We start from the raw sequence: 12,283 nt of genomic DNA on the forward strand, positions 1-12,283 counted from the left end.
TTGTATCGCAGCGAGATAGTGTAATGGTTATGCGTCCGTCTTCTCGAGCGGTAGGTCGTGGGTTCGATCCCCGGCCGGGTCATACCAAAGACTCGAAAATTGGTATCCGCAGCTATCCTGCTAGGCGCTCAGCAATCACGGATAGCATGGAGGAGAAAAAAAGGGGGCGCAGACTAGATGACCTCATGGGGCCGTATCGCAACTCCGTCGTCAAAGCATCTCGATGGTGCAGGCGAAAAAGAATATCATATCTCTCTCTCTCTCTTGTGATGTTTTGTTACGATGAAAATATTCATAAACCTGATTGATTTATTGATTACTCAAACGCCACGAACGGTAGATGGCGCCTTAGTGTCGGCAGCAGCAGCAAGCAGCGGAGTCGAGACTGGAAAAGAGGTTCGATATCCAGTAGCCTCAAAATTTTCCAGGAGACTGTAATTCAACGTAAGTCTGATACTCGCTTTATAGGCTATTTTTCTGCAAAACAATAATAAAGTTTGCACCGAGCTTATGAGAACCGTGTATTTGTTGTGGATTTATGGTGTTTCATCCTTCCGAAAACTTGTTGGATACTATACGGAGCGATCGCCTAAATACGTCGTGACGATTTGCCCCTTAACCGTTGCGAACCGGGTAAATCAGTCTAGTCTTCGCTATGCCTACCCGTTTCGAGGTCTCGGTAGGATCACAGATAAAGAACTTACCAACATCGTCTTTGAATGATGAAGACTGCACAACACCACAGGCCACAGCTGGTAGGCCCTACCACACATTGTCAACTTGTCTGTATTAACAGAATCAATTAAGCTTTTGATCAAGATACTGGATATGATCTCCGACCATTTTGGCTTAGAGACCTTCTACCTTACCTAGTAGAGTATATTTGCATCACATTGTGTGTCTTGTATATCGCATTGTACATTGTGTGTGTTTGTCTGGGCAGATGAAAATATGATCTGAGGATTATTGATTATCTAGTGAAATTTTTGATAGCGTATGTTGAATCGGCACATTTCCCAACCAATAATTGCTTCGTAATATGTTATGGAGTTGGTTGCTACACGGTATTATTGTGTGGTGAGAATAAATTTAATCTTGAATTTCTAATTTGATTATTCGTATTTACAAAGGTATGTTCTGATGAGATTCAGTCTCTAAATTTCAGCAATCTAAATGTAATATTTGATGTGATGCCGAGTGCAATAAATAACTTCGAAGTTCAAATGATTTGTGAAATTCAAGTGTATCGAATCTCATATTTTATCTCGTTGGTAAAGGTACCATTATCGAACCTGCGTGTTGTTATCATTAAACCCACCAATTTCAGGACAAACGAAACAAGTTGTAGCTTGGAAAGGTGTTCGTCGAGATGATGGAAATAGAGATAATTCGGGATGAAGATGGGCAATATTGCAGCGAAGACATCAATATGGATGGTGAGTTGACTTTACTAATGTTCCGAAAGATTAGGATTTCTACCCTTAATATTTTCTTAACAGATGATGACCGAGGCGGCCAATGTGGAATCAATGCTGAACGAGATAGCAATGATAATTTTAGGAAAATGGGCGATGAGGATTTGGTAGATTCATATCTTTCGAAGAATGATAATCAACAGCTGGAAATTGCTGGAAACTTCATGAGCCAGGTAAAAAGAGTAATTGAATCCACAGTTCTTCTACAGTAACAACTAGGAGAGATGTGGTGCTGATGGATCAAAAATTGCACAATGATCTCTGGCCTCCAAATCTTCAGCCGATAAGAGCAGATCTTTTGCTGGCTCTGCACTTTGATGCAAGCTCTACCTCCGGACATATGTAGCCTACATGAATATCCGCCTTTTGAAAAAATATTTATGATCGTTCAAAATTTGTTACTCGAACGTATCAGTGTCATCGGTCCCCACCGGGGGGGGGGGGGGACACGATCTGGGGACCTATGAGACATACGCTCAGTTCCAACTCTTCTTGCTGTGTAATATAATCTAAGCTACGTCAAGCCAAAGAAGAATATTTTGTCGCAACCGTCGAGAAAATATAATAAGCAATACCTCAGATGTTGCCATGAAATCACGTTTTGATTTGAACACAAACTATCAAATTTGAGGGTACATACACATTGCCAGTAAATCAAAATTTTGACTTCCAAATCGCTCATTTTAGCTATAAATCATTAGATCACCACAGGGAATTATTAAATACAGCGTCTATGTATGTAGACGTGTTTCCGTTGTTGCATGACTAGTTAGTACAAATATTTTGCTTGATTTGGCTATGGTATGCCTCAATACTATAAATTTTGTAATTGAATTGAAACAAAGTCCACCCAACGATGGTATTGAATAAAAAATATATGCCGTTATATAGCCTGATACAAGCCCTACACTTCACACTAATAATGATTGCTGGTTTGTTCGTGTTGGTTACAAAGAAAAATGAATGCGTCTATCGAAATTTATTTTGCACTCCCCAAAACAGAAAACATCTGTCAGAGACCCCATAATGCCCCATAATATTCTGCCAGCATCCAATTGTACACAAATTCATATAGTGTAATCATGGGATTATCATAAATAATTTTTCAAGTGTTTTCGGTTGCAGTGTCTCATCGGTACCACATCTCCCCTACTCAAAGTATCTGTCTTGATAATTGGCAATTGCACAAGTGTAGTTTAGTAGGTCAATATAAGCTGAGTTATCCAGTCCTTTGTTTCTGTCACCTCAAATGCCAGCATTCTGTTCCGACATATTAGTTATATCAAGGTGATCTAAACCGCGCACAATTTGTTAATTTCGTACCATTTCATGTTTTTACATGCAACTGGAGTAATGAACAACTGAAAAACAAAAAAATGGTGTCCACTTTCTTAGACTACTTGCTCCCACTTACTATTCAATAAGGTAGAAATGTACATAACTACTTGCACTGTTCTCCACTGTTTCTTCAATGAGATTAACTTCACTCTGTCTTTACAGCAAACTACAGATATTGATCAATTATCGACAAAGGTGATAGATTTTTTGTTGAGGCTTAGTTGTCATTGATAAATATCTTTGACATGTTTTACAGGCAATGATGGAGAACTTTATGGTTAACGCAAAGTCCAACTTACCTTCCATGATAGATACGAATGTGGAAAACACTTCATTGGATTCTACAGTTGTGGGGGATAAGAATTTTCCGTTTGATACTAACAAAACAGAATATGTACGTGTTGCATTCCAGTTGCATTGGTATTCTGTAATCGGTGCTCGGAATATCACAGGTTTTACTGTCAAGAAGAAATGATGGGAGTTCTCCAATTATGTCTGTTGCGAAAGAAAATTCTATTCATCTAGCATGTAATGCACAGAATGATTCAACACCCGACTATCATAATCTACCAGGTACTTACATAATCGTACTAGTATATGGATCTTGTAACCTGACGTAGTATATGATATATATGATTTTAAGACTAGGAATTGAGACAACCTATTACATTATGTAGTTTCCAATTTACTGTGTGCTCTTAAAGGTTGTTCAAAAAATTTTTTTTTCCCGATTCAGGGGATTTACTGATTCAATTGTCAGTATGCCTAAAAAAACGCTGTACACCAAATTTGGCTCGATTCCAACTGGTAGATGTGAACGCACAGGAGATGAAAATTTTGAATATATTACAAAAAACTTTTAATTTGAAAATTTATTTTACTATCAACCCCTATGAAATTGTTGAGTTGTATACAAAGACGATGCAAAACAAATTAGACGCAATTCCAACCCGTAGAAGCAAAGTTATTGGGGTTTTTCATTAATAATTCTGGGATTACCCACCGTCCAGGCTATTTTTGCCGAATCCAAAATTTTCAACTGCAATAACTTCGCTTCTACCGCTTTGAAGTGAGAAAAAAATTTTAAGCATCGTTCTTTTAGACAGCTCAACAATTTCATGGAGTTGACTAAATAAAAAATCTACCAGTTGGAATCGAGCCAAATTTAATCAGTGAATCCCTGTGATTCGGAAAAATGTTATTTTTGAACAGCTCTAGTTCTCATTCCAGTCTAGCATCACAATCATACAATCCTAAATTTTAAATAGCGTTTATTGGTGAATTTAGATGAGTTTTGCTTGTCATACTTTATACAACTGTTGGCCACAGTCTTGATCAACTTCTGCAATGCTCTTGTATCAGTATTGGTAGGTTTAAGGGGCTTCGTCATCGTGAATATAAATATTGTTATAACCATATGATTTGCATAACAAATGATATCTTTGCCTGGTTTCTGTATTGTCCAGTAAGTGTAATTTCAAGATGAATTAGATATGTTTATTTGTACCTATCCAAAGCCATATTGAATTACTCTGTTTTAAATTAGATTTGACTTGTATGAACTGGCCACTGTATCAGGCAATTGTTGCATTCGTTTAGTAGGAAATGAAGTCCTTGAGTTGAAAGTAATCTTATTTTATTTTGTCGCTGTCGATCGACCGACTGGGAGCAATGAGGACGGCGGATTGGAAATGATATTTGTTTTGGGGAAAATATGCGCTCCAGAGGGACAGGTTTTCATGAGAGAAATAGCAACGCAGACGCAAACCCCTCAGAAAGCAGAGGGCGTGAAAAGAAAACAAAAGGTTTATTTGTAGCAGAATTTATGTCAAATGATTTTTTAGCAAATAGCGTGCTGCTTCGTTACTGTACAATGTCTTATCTATTTGATCCGTGGTTATATGGGTTGGAATGAATGCTTTTAAATTAGAATAATAGTTTAAGTACGTAAGGGTATCTGTACTTATGACTCGGCTCAATTCTAGTTCCTGACTTTACTGATTTAGCCTATCTCGTTTAGGATGCTGATATGGTTGTCATCAGGGAAGTTAGCGAGCAGAGCACCGTCACATTGCAAACTGCGGACAAGCCGTACAAGTGTGGAAGGTATCTAGGAACACCCCTAGGAATTAGTTTTTACCAATGTATTAATACGAGACGTTCTAATACAGCTGCGGCTTAAAATTTATGGATGAAGAAACTCGCGATGCCCATCAAAAATGCCACAGGAGATCCATGCGCGATTACTATTGTTATTTCTGTGATTTCACGTCTCCGCAATGGACAAAGGTATCATATGTTTGAAATTTTGTTGAAGTCCAATACACTTTATTTTTTATAATGCTGACTACAGAAATCTTGGTGAAATAATGAACTTTTTGAAACTGAATTGTAATAAATTTTATTCGATATTGCCCAATCACCAATGCCTCGTCAAGTGCAGCTGACAGCAGTATCATTTATTATAGTCTACCACATTTATTTGTCCATCAAAATGCTGAAAATTGAATAGCATATTCATATTGAAATGAACCTGAATATTTTCGGCTGACACTCGTCAGGGGTAGTCGGCATCAACTAGTAGAGAATTGGAAAAACATCGTATATCAACAATCGTATCACAAAATATGACGCCACCGCCCACCGGCATCAAATTTTGAATAATCGGAGCGAAGAGAGCGCATAAGCTCAATTCTCTACAAATTGCTGACGATTACCCCTGACGAGTGTCAGCCAAAAGTATGCAGGTCCATTTCCATATGAATATACCATTCAATTGTATATTGAAGTTCTGTACCTCCAAAGCTCTTCAAAATGCTATATGTAGCAGTAACTTCAATTCTTCGACTCCCCAGAGCTTGGCTGGTATAAATTTTGTCGGTGTGTTTTTCAATACAGTTAACTGATTGTTTTGGTTCATAGATGCACCATCATTTGTTCACTCACGGAGTGGAGAAGCCGTACAAATGCGATCGATGCTCCTTCACATGCAAAAATAAAAGTGACCTCACTTCTCACATGGCTGTTCACAGCACTCAGAAGCAGTTCGAATGTCGGAAGTAAGTGAACTTTTACTCTGAATATGCTTGATAGTATTGTTGCTCTAAACCACATTTTTTTTCTCAGAAGCTCTGTATAAGACATAGTTAGTGGAATCTTAGGTTTCGCATTTGAAAATTTTTGTGTAAGCCAGTATGAAGTTCAACGGTAAATAGAACAGTGGTTCTTGAACCTTTAACCGGGAAAACCGTTACACTAATTTGCATGCCTTTGGCAAACCCCATATATTCGCCTAGTCACAAAAGAATAACGTGCCACATTGCACATTTAATACATTACTATAGAATCCTGCTGTACAAAGTAAACTGTGCATCAGCTAAAAACAAACCCATTTAGAATGGATAGTCACATAAAACAAGTAGATTTTAGGGGATATTTATCACAAATGAGCTTGACACTGCTGTGTGAGCGGGGTGTTTGTCTTCACCTCCGGCTAACCCCCGAGCATGGTTCAGTCAAGCCCTGGGGTGTGTGTTAAGCCTGGTTAAGAACCACTGATCTAAAAGCATGTTGGGTTGCGATTCTATATCGTATGTGGAGTAACTCATTCTTGAGAATGTATGTTGGCTACTACCTACTAGTAATCAGCTAGCTTTAACCTGCATTGATGAACAGTTGGATATATTTTACTTTAAATTGAGGGTACAATTTTATGTGGCTTATCTCGTGTGAATGCATATTGGATACTCATTTTCAGGAGTAATAGACTAGCTTTAACCTACCTTGATGAACAGTTGGATATATTTTACTTTAAATTGAGGGTACGATTTTCTGTGGCTTATCTCGGGTGAATGCATGTTGGATACTCATTTTCAGGAGTAATAGACTAGCTTTAACCTGCCTTGATGAACAGTTGGATATATTTCTGTGGCTTGTCTCATTCTTGTGAATGTGTATGAGCTACTAGCCAATTTTAGTCTATTCCAATGAACAGTGGTGGGTTAGAGATATAATATTTACTTTGATTTGACTGTAAGATTTCTCTTTCAAGGTGTTACAGGCAGTACAAGCATCGTCGAAATGTGGTCGCGCATTCACGCTCCTGTTCTGGCGTGGATGAAACTGGCAAGCCTCAAAAAGTAGACACTTTGGAAAAGTATATTTGCGAGTAAAGTCCTACGTTGACAAATACCGTTTGGCCCACAATATCGACTGTTGAATCTGTTCTAGCGTTTGCAACAGGGAATTGTCGAGCAAGAAAAATCTGGACAAACACATGGAGATTCACAGCAACGTTAAGAATTTTGTTTGCAAAACTTGCGGACACGCCACCAGGCTGAAGGAATCACTTTTGATGCACGAAAGGCTGCACACAGGTGAATTATATAGAGCAGTGGTTCCCGACCGGTGGGAAATTCAATGCTTTCTGGCAGGGAATAGACGCATTTGGTAATCATTATATACAGGATAGTCTACGTATTTACGGAGACACATGCGCGATTACCGTTACCAGTTAAATGCTCTGGAATGTATGTATCTAAAATTATAAATTGAAAGTGTCCTCGGAGGACCCTTTTTCTCTGAAAAGGAGTTAAATGCCACGAAAAGTGTGACTCCGACTCGGCGAACATCATAGTTTCATTGAAATATCGGGAGCCGAGTCAAAGTGATGACCTTTTTCTTAGTCAACACAATACTATCAATTGAGGAATTTTCAAAATCTCCAGTTTTCTTGGAGCTTTCAGAATTTATAATAAGTGTCCTCTTTTAGGATCTCAAAATATGGTAATCCTATTTTAAAGGGTATATAGGAGTTTTCGGTAGTGGGGAATGAACACTCGGAATAGATCTGAAGTGGGGAATGAAGAAAAAAAGGTTGGGAACCACTGATGTAGAGTAATGTGTACAATTGAATGATATATTCTTATTGAGATGAACTCAAATTTTTTTGGCGAACCAAAAATATTCGGATTTATTTCAAAAAATGGCCCCTGAATTGTATACTCATTTTGACATAAACCCGAATATTTTCGGTTGACACCCATCGTGGGTAATTGTCAGCAATTACTGGGGAGCGGAGAAGACCATAGTATATATATGAGAGAATATATTTCCTGCTCCGTGATTTGAAGACATCTCCAATCACCGATTGTTGTGAAATTTAGGAGAGAAACCGTTCAAGTGCCACATCTGCGACTACGCCACTCCCGATAAATCATCCCTGAGAAGGCACGTGCGGACTCACACCAAGGAAAAGCCGTACAAATGCAAATTCTGCTCGTACAGGTAAGGAATAGATGTCCGAGTGAGCAAATATCAAATTTTGAAAGTAGCCACGAATTTTCTGTGGCAAATTCCGCTCCAATCTTCTTGCAAAGATGATTGCATCTTCAGGGCGGACTTGGACAACTAGAAAATGTTCAGCTTTTCCAAATTAGATTAGAATTAAAATGGGAGCGTGGCTCAATTCCCGTAGAAGTGAAGTTATTGATGCTCAAAATTTCGGATTTCAAATCATAGTATTTATGGTACAATAAATAATTTATGAATTTGTCAATTTTTTGTCCTCTACCTTGCACTCTTGCTTTTTGCAGCTGCATTCAGAAGCACTGCCTCGACACGCACGTCCGTCGGAAGCACACCGGCGAGCAGTTTGTGTGCGGGCTGTGCCAATACGCGACGCACGACCGCTACGGCCTCAACCAGCACTTCAAGAAGCATCAGAACCCCGACGGCACGATCAAGCAACGACATCTGGAACGCGTGGTTTTGGAAAGTCAGCCGCAGCCGAAAGGGGCGGCCGGTTTTCCTGTTGTTTCGCAGGCAGAGGTCGGACCCGAGGCGAGCGCCACGGTAAGATTTTACTTTTGTTCAAAAATAGCTTTTCTAAATTTGACTGGATATGTGATAAAATTGTTAGGTTAGCTGAAAGACGCTAAGAGTCACAAGTAAATTCGACTTTTATAGTATTGACTCGAGTCTTGTCGAGCCATTTTCAATTCGCCACCGAGTCAAGTCCAAGTCAGGGTTCAAAGGTTCGAGTCCAAGTCATTGTCTTCGCTGTTCATTTTCGAGTTATATCATGTAAAACTCGCGTTTTTACGTCTCTGTTTGGGTGATATTGAATGCATCGCATTCATAATTACCCCTGACGAGTGTCAGCCGAAAATAATCGGGTTCATTTCAATATGAATATACTATCCGATTGTTTATTGAAGTTCTGTACCTCCAAGAAGCTATTCATAATATAGTGATTTTCCTCACTTTACTCAGTTTCTGGCCCTAACTTTGCAAACACCATGACCAAACACCATCGTGACTCGATCCAGTCATGAGGAATGACTCGAAGACAAACTGAGTCAATACACAAATTGCTTCGAACGGAGTCGCCTAAATATCGTGTTGAGTCATGACTCGAGTCATTACAATATACAACCGTGCAATAAATCTATGACTTATGCTGTATTTTGCAACGATATATTTCAGGATAAAGACTTGAACTCGAGACCTCTGTCGCATCCGATGATACTGGGTATTGACGAAGCGTTGAATGTTGAACCAGTAAATTCCACATCGGCAGAAAACGGTAATGTTCTATTGTTCTACCGCATCATTCAGCTGCTTGGTTGGTGACGATTTCGTTTGGTCTATGCAGGTTCCGATGCAGAGCAAGACGCTGAGTCTACGTGTTCTGTTAACGACGCAGGGGTATGTTTCAAACGCTGTGCGATTCTGTATACCGGTGGCTCTCACACTTCTTAAGTTTGTAGCACGCTAGAAAAATGATAAAACGCTCACGTCAAACTTGAGCACTTGAAAGGCTGCTTTGAAAAACATAGACGTGGTTGTTTACACGCGCAGATCATACACAGCAGGAACGATGTTGCATTATTGACAAATATACCGGCATTTCGTCATCAATTCCAGGAAGTGTAACACGTTTAGGCCTACAGCGTTTAATTGCAGTAAAAAAAGGAAGACTTGCTTACATAGCGTTCATTTTAATTGCTTTTGCGTCCATCATGGAATTGGATTTTGAATCAGACAGCCAAAAGTCATCCAATTTATTTCATAAAACCAGCCTCTCTTCAAAAAAAATGGGTGTTTTCGTAAATCAATTAACTGTTCTTCTTCTGATAGGTTGCTTGATTTATTAGGATGCCGTAATCGGTTTCCTTGTCATGTGCGCCTTTTTATCAGCTGTTAACTGAAGTCATAGCGGCATTCAGCGCATGTGCTGGTCTTCATATTGACACAGTTCTTTTCCAAACGTCTAAAAATATTCGTGGCACATCTAAGAATCAGTGCCGGTACACTAATGTGCCACGGCGCACAGTTTGGGAATCACTGCCGTATGCAGTGCGGGCAAAATATATTTTCATTTTGAATTTTTCCGGCCATATTTAATTGATAAATTTCATCTCGATCTCGATACCTACATCAAACGCAGAATCTTCGTTTTCCAAAAATAATTTACAGACCTCGAAGATTCAATGGAAAATACTGTGTGATTTCATCGGCATTACCACTAACGGCCGTTTTCATTCAGGAGAACTCTGTTGAATTAGCTGGGATGGAAGCCCGGCTCGTTCGTGAGATCCAGCAACCTGGCGATGAGATCTTTGTACAGGTAAGGTTTCTAGGTAGTAAAATGATCAGGGCCGCATTGAAATTTCTTCCGGTTATTGCTCTACGCATGGCAGTGTCATTATTGTGGCTGGGTAAAATCGAGTACCCTGGTGATTTGATTATTAGTTGGTGTATTAAGCTTTGACTTTGATGTGATGGATAACAGGCATTATATTCTTTGAGGTGGCATAAAAGGTGCATATTTAAACCTTCACATATTACATTTTGTTATGATGTCATAGTGAGTGATACTCGAATACTCGACTCGACTGGAAGCTTAATACGTGATTCAGAATCAAATCACTCAGGTACTCGATTTTGCCCAGCCTTAGTATTTAGGTTAGGCTTATTATGACGGGTCGACAGAGATAGTGATTATAAAGTTCGAATATGTACCGGTACCTTTTTGTAGCCGTGCAGAATATAATACCAGTCACACTTGTCTTTCCTGACCATTTCGTAGCACTTTGTGTCCATTTTATTCTACAGGTAGGGTATGCGTAGTGTGAAGGGCTATCTATTCTGAATACCTGCTATTGAGAAAGTAGTGCATGTAAATAATTACTTGATTACTCTGAAAAAGTACTTGGTTAGTGACCATTCCCAACAACCGGTTTCCATATACGACAGCATGGGTTAATCTGGTTCATCAGTCTCCAGCGGAAGCTATATGCGTGCCACCAGTACAGTATAATTCAAGATGCGCTCGTTAATTTATCGCATGACTTTTATTTGATGATTTTTTTTGCAGCCCACCGGCGAAATCATCATAAAGAGACAGGACGGTCACATTCTTGTGATACAGCGACGTGTCAACGCACAGAATGACGGAGAACTCGCAGACGACCAAGGTACCTGAATATTGGACGTGTCTAGTAGACGTTGTTACCCTGTTATCATTCCTCTCATTCACTATTGCCCTCTCCACTCTTCGTTAGTTCATCAATTGCGAGTCGCTGTGTCCACTCATGCTATTCAAACGGCAGCAGAAATTCAATTAAAACCATGATTTCTACCCAGGTAGGGTCATAGAGTAATTTTCAAGCCACATTAAAACTACTTTGATTAGGAAAAGTATTCCTTTCATCCAAGATTTCAAAAAAGTCGGATGAATGGTCTTTGAAAAGTGAATAAACTGTGCTCCCAGAGCAAATTAGTAATTATCATCAATAATTTCTTTCAGCGAGAACTATCCCATTATGGTTTAACGATTCATAGCATCTATTGAGGCAATTCCATTCCGAATTAGCCCATATTGTCTCGATTTAGGTGTATCATGCATAATTAATGAGATCAATTTGAAATTTGATACCCTTACTACTGCTTTGAGTAATTGTAGTCTTGGAAATATCTTTCATTTATTCTTCATTCGAAGTTGTAGCTATTTTGACCACCTCTGGCATTGCGTCAGCACACTCAGCATTGCTTAAATCGTTCAGGAACTAGTGTGACTCATTCATTGTTTAAATATTAGTGAATGTTTTATAAGTATCAGCATAGTAAGACTGTTAATATGGGAGAGATAATCTAAGGAATTCAATGATACATGAACGAACTAGCTCGACTGATCATGACAAGTTTCTTTCAGATTATTATGCTGCCGTTACACTCTCTGAGCTACCTCCTGCAAGGGATGATGGTACTGCTGAGATTGTTCAATCGGAATCTGTTGAACCAAGAAATCTTCTAAACGAAGTGTGAACAGAACGGTGTGTTTTAGATCAGTCATGACCGTTTCAAGTCTAAGCTTTGTACCTTATCGTATGCGATTGCAAGCAGCAGATTGTCTAATGCCCATGTAAATCAGTTGCCCTGCAATCTTACTTATGAAATTTTTGAAG

At 39.1% G+C, this 12,283-nt stretch overlaps 1 protein-coding gene across 4 annotated transcripts in view; it reads left to right on the forward strand.

Annotated features, from left to right (window-relative positions):
• LOC145456658 (uncharacterized) overlaps nt 1-12,283 on the forward strand; it is a 12,766-nt gene continuing 483 nt past the window's right edge. Inside the window, exons 1-19 of one of the 4 annotated variants that reach the window (XM_080334753.1) lie at nt 1-444; nt 1,328-1,436; nt 1,500-1,648; nt 2,976-3,008; nt 3,070-3,207; nt 3,266-3,385; nt 4,460-4,618; nt 4,834-4,919; nt 4,985-5,102; nt 5,736-5,872; nt 6,865-6,981; nt 7,044-7,189; nt 7,979-8,099; nt 8,408-8,666; nt 9,300-9,399; nt 9,469-9,521; nt 10,363-10,443; nt 11,194-11,293; nt 12,031-12,151. In XM_080334753.1, the coding sequence (XP_080190879.1) occupies nt 1,370-1,436; nt 1,500-1,648; nt 2,976-3,008; nt 3,070-3,207; nt 3,266-3,385; nt 4,460-4,618; nt 4,834-4,919; nt 4,985-5,102; nt 5,736-5,872; nt 6,865-6,981; nt 7,044-7,189; nt 7,979-8,099; nt 8,408-8,666; nt 9,300-9,399; nt 9,469-9,521; nt 10,363-10,443; nt 11,194-11,293; nt 12,031-12,143 (2,097 nt within the window). In that variant the 5' untranslated portion in view covers nt 1-444; nt 1,328-1,369 and the 3' untranslated portion in view covers nt 12,144-12,151. The other 3 variants (XM_080334752.1, XM_080334755.1, XM_080334754.1) reach the window with 3 other exon arrangements.

The sequence above is a fragment of the Botryllus schlosseri genome, chromosome 15, assembly GCF_051294905.1.
Source record: "Botryllus schlosseri isolate E-star chromosome 15, Bs_hap1, whole genome shotgun sequence".
Lineage (NCBI taxonomy): Eukaryota > Metazoa > Chordata > Ascidiacea > Stolidobranchia > Styelidae > Botryllus > Botryllus schlosseri.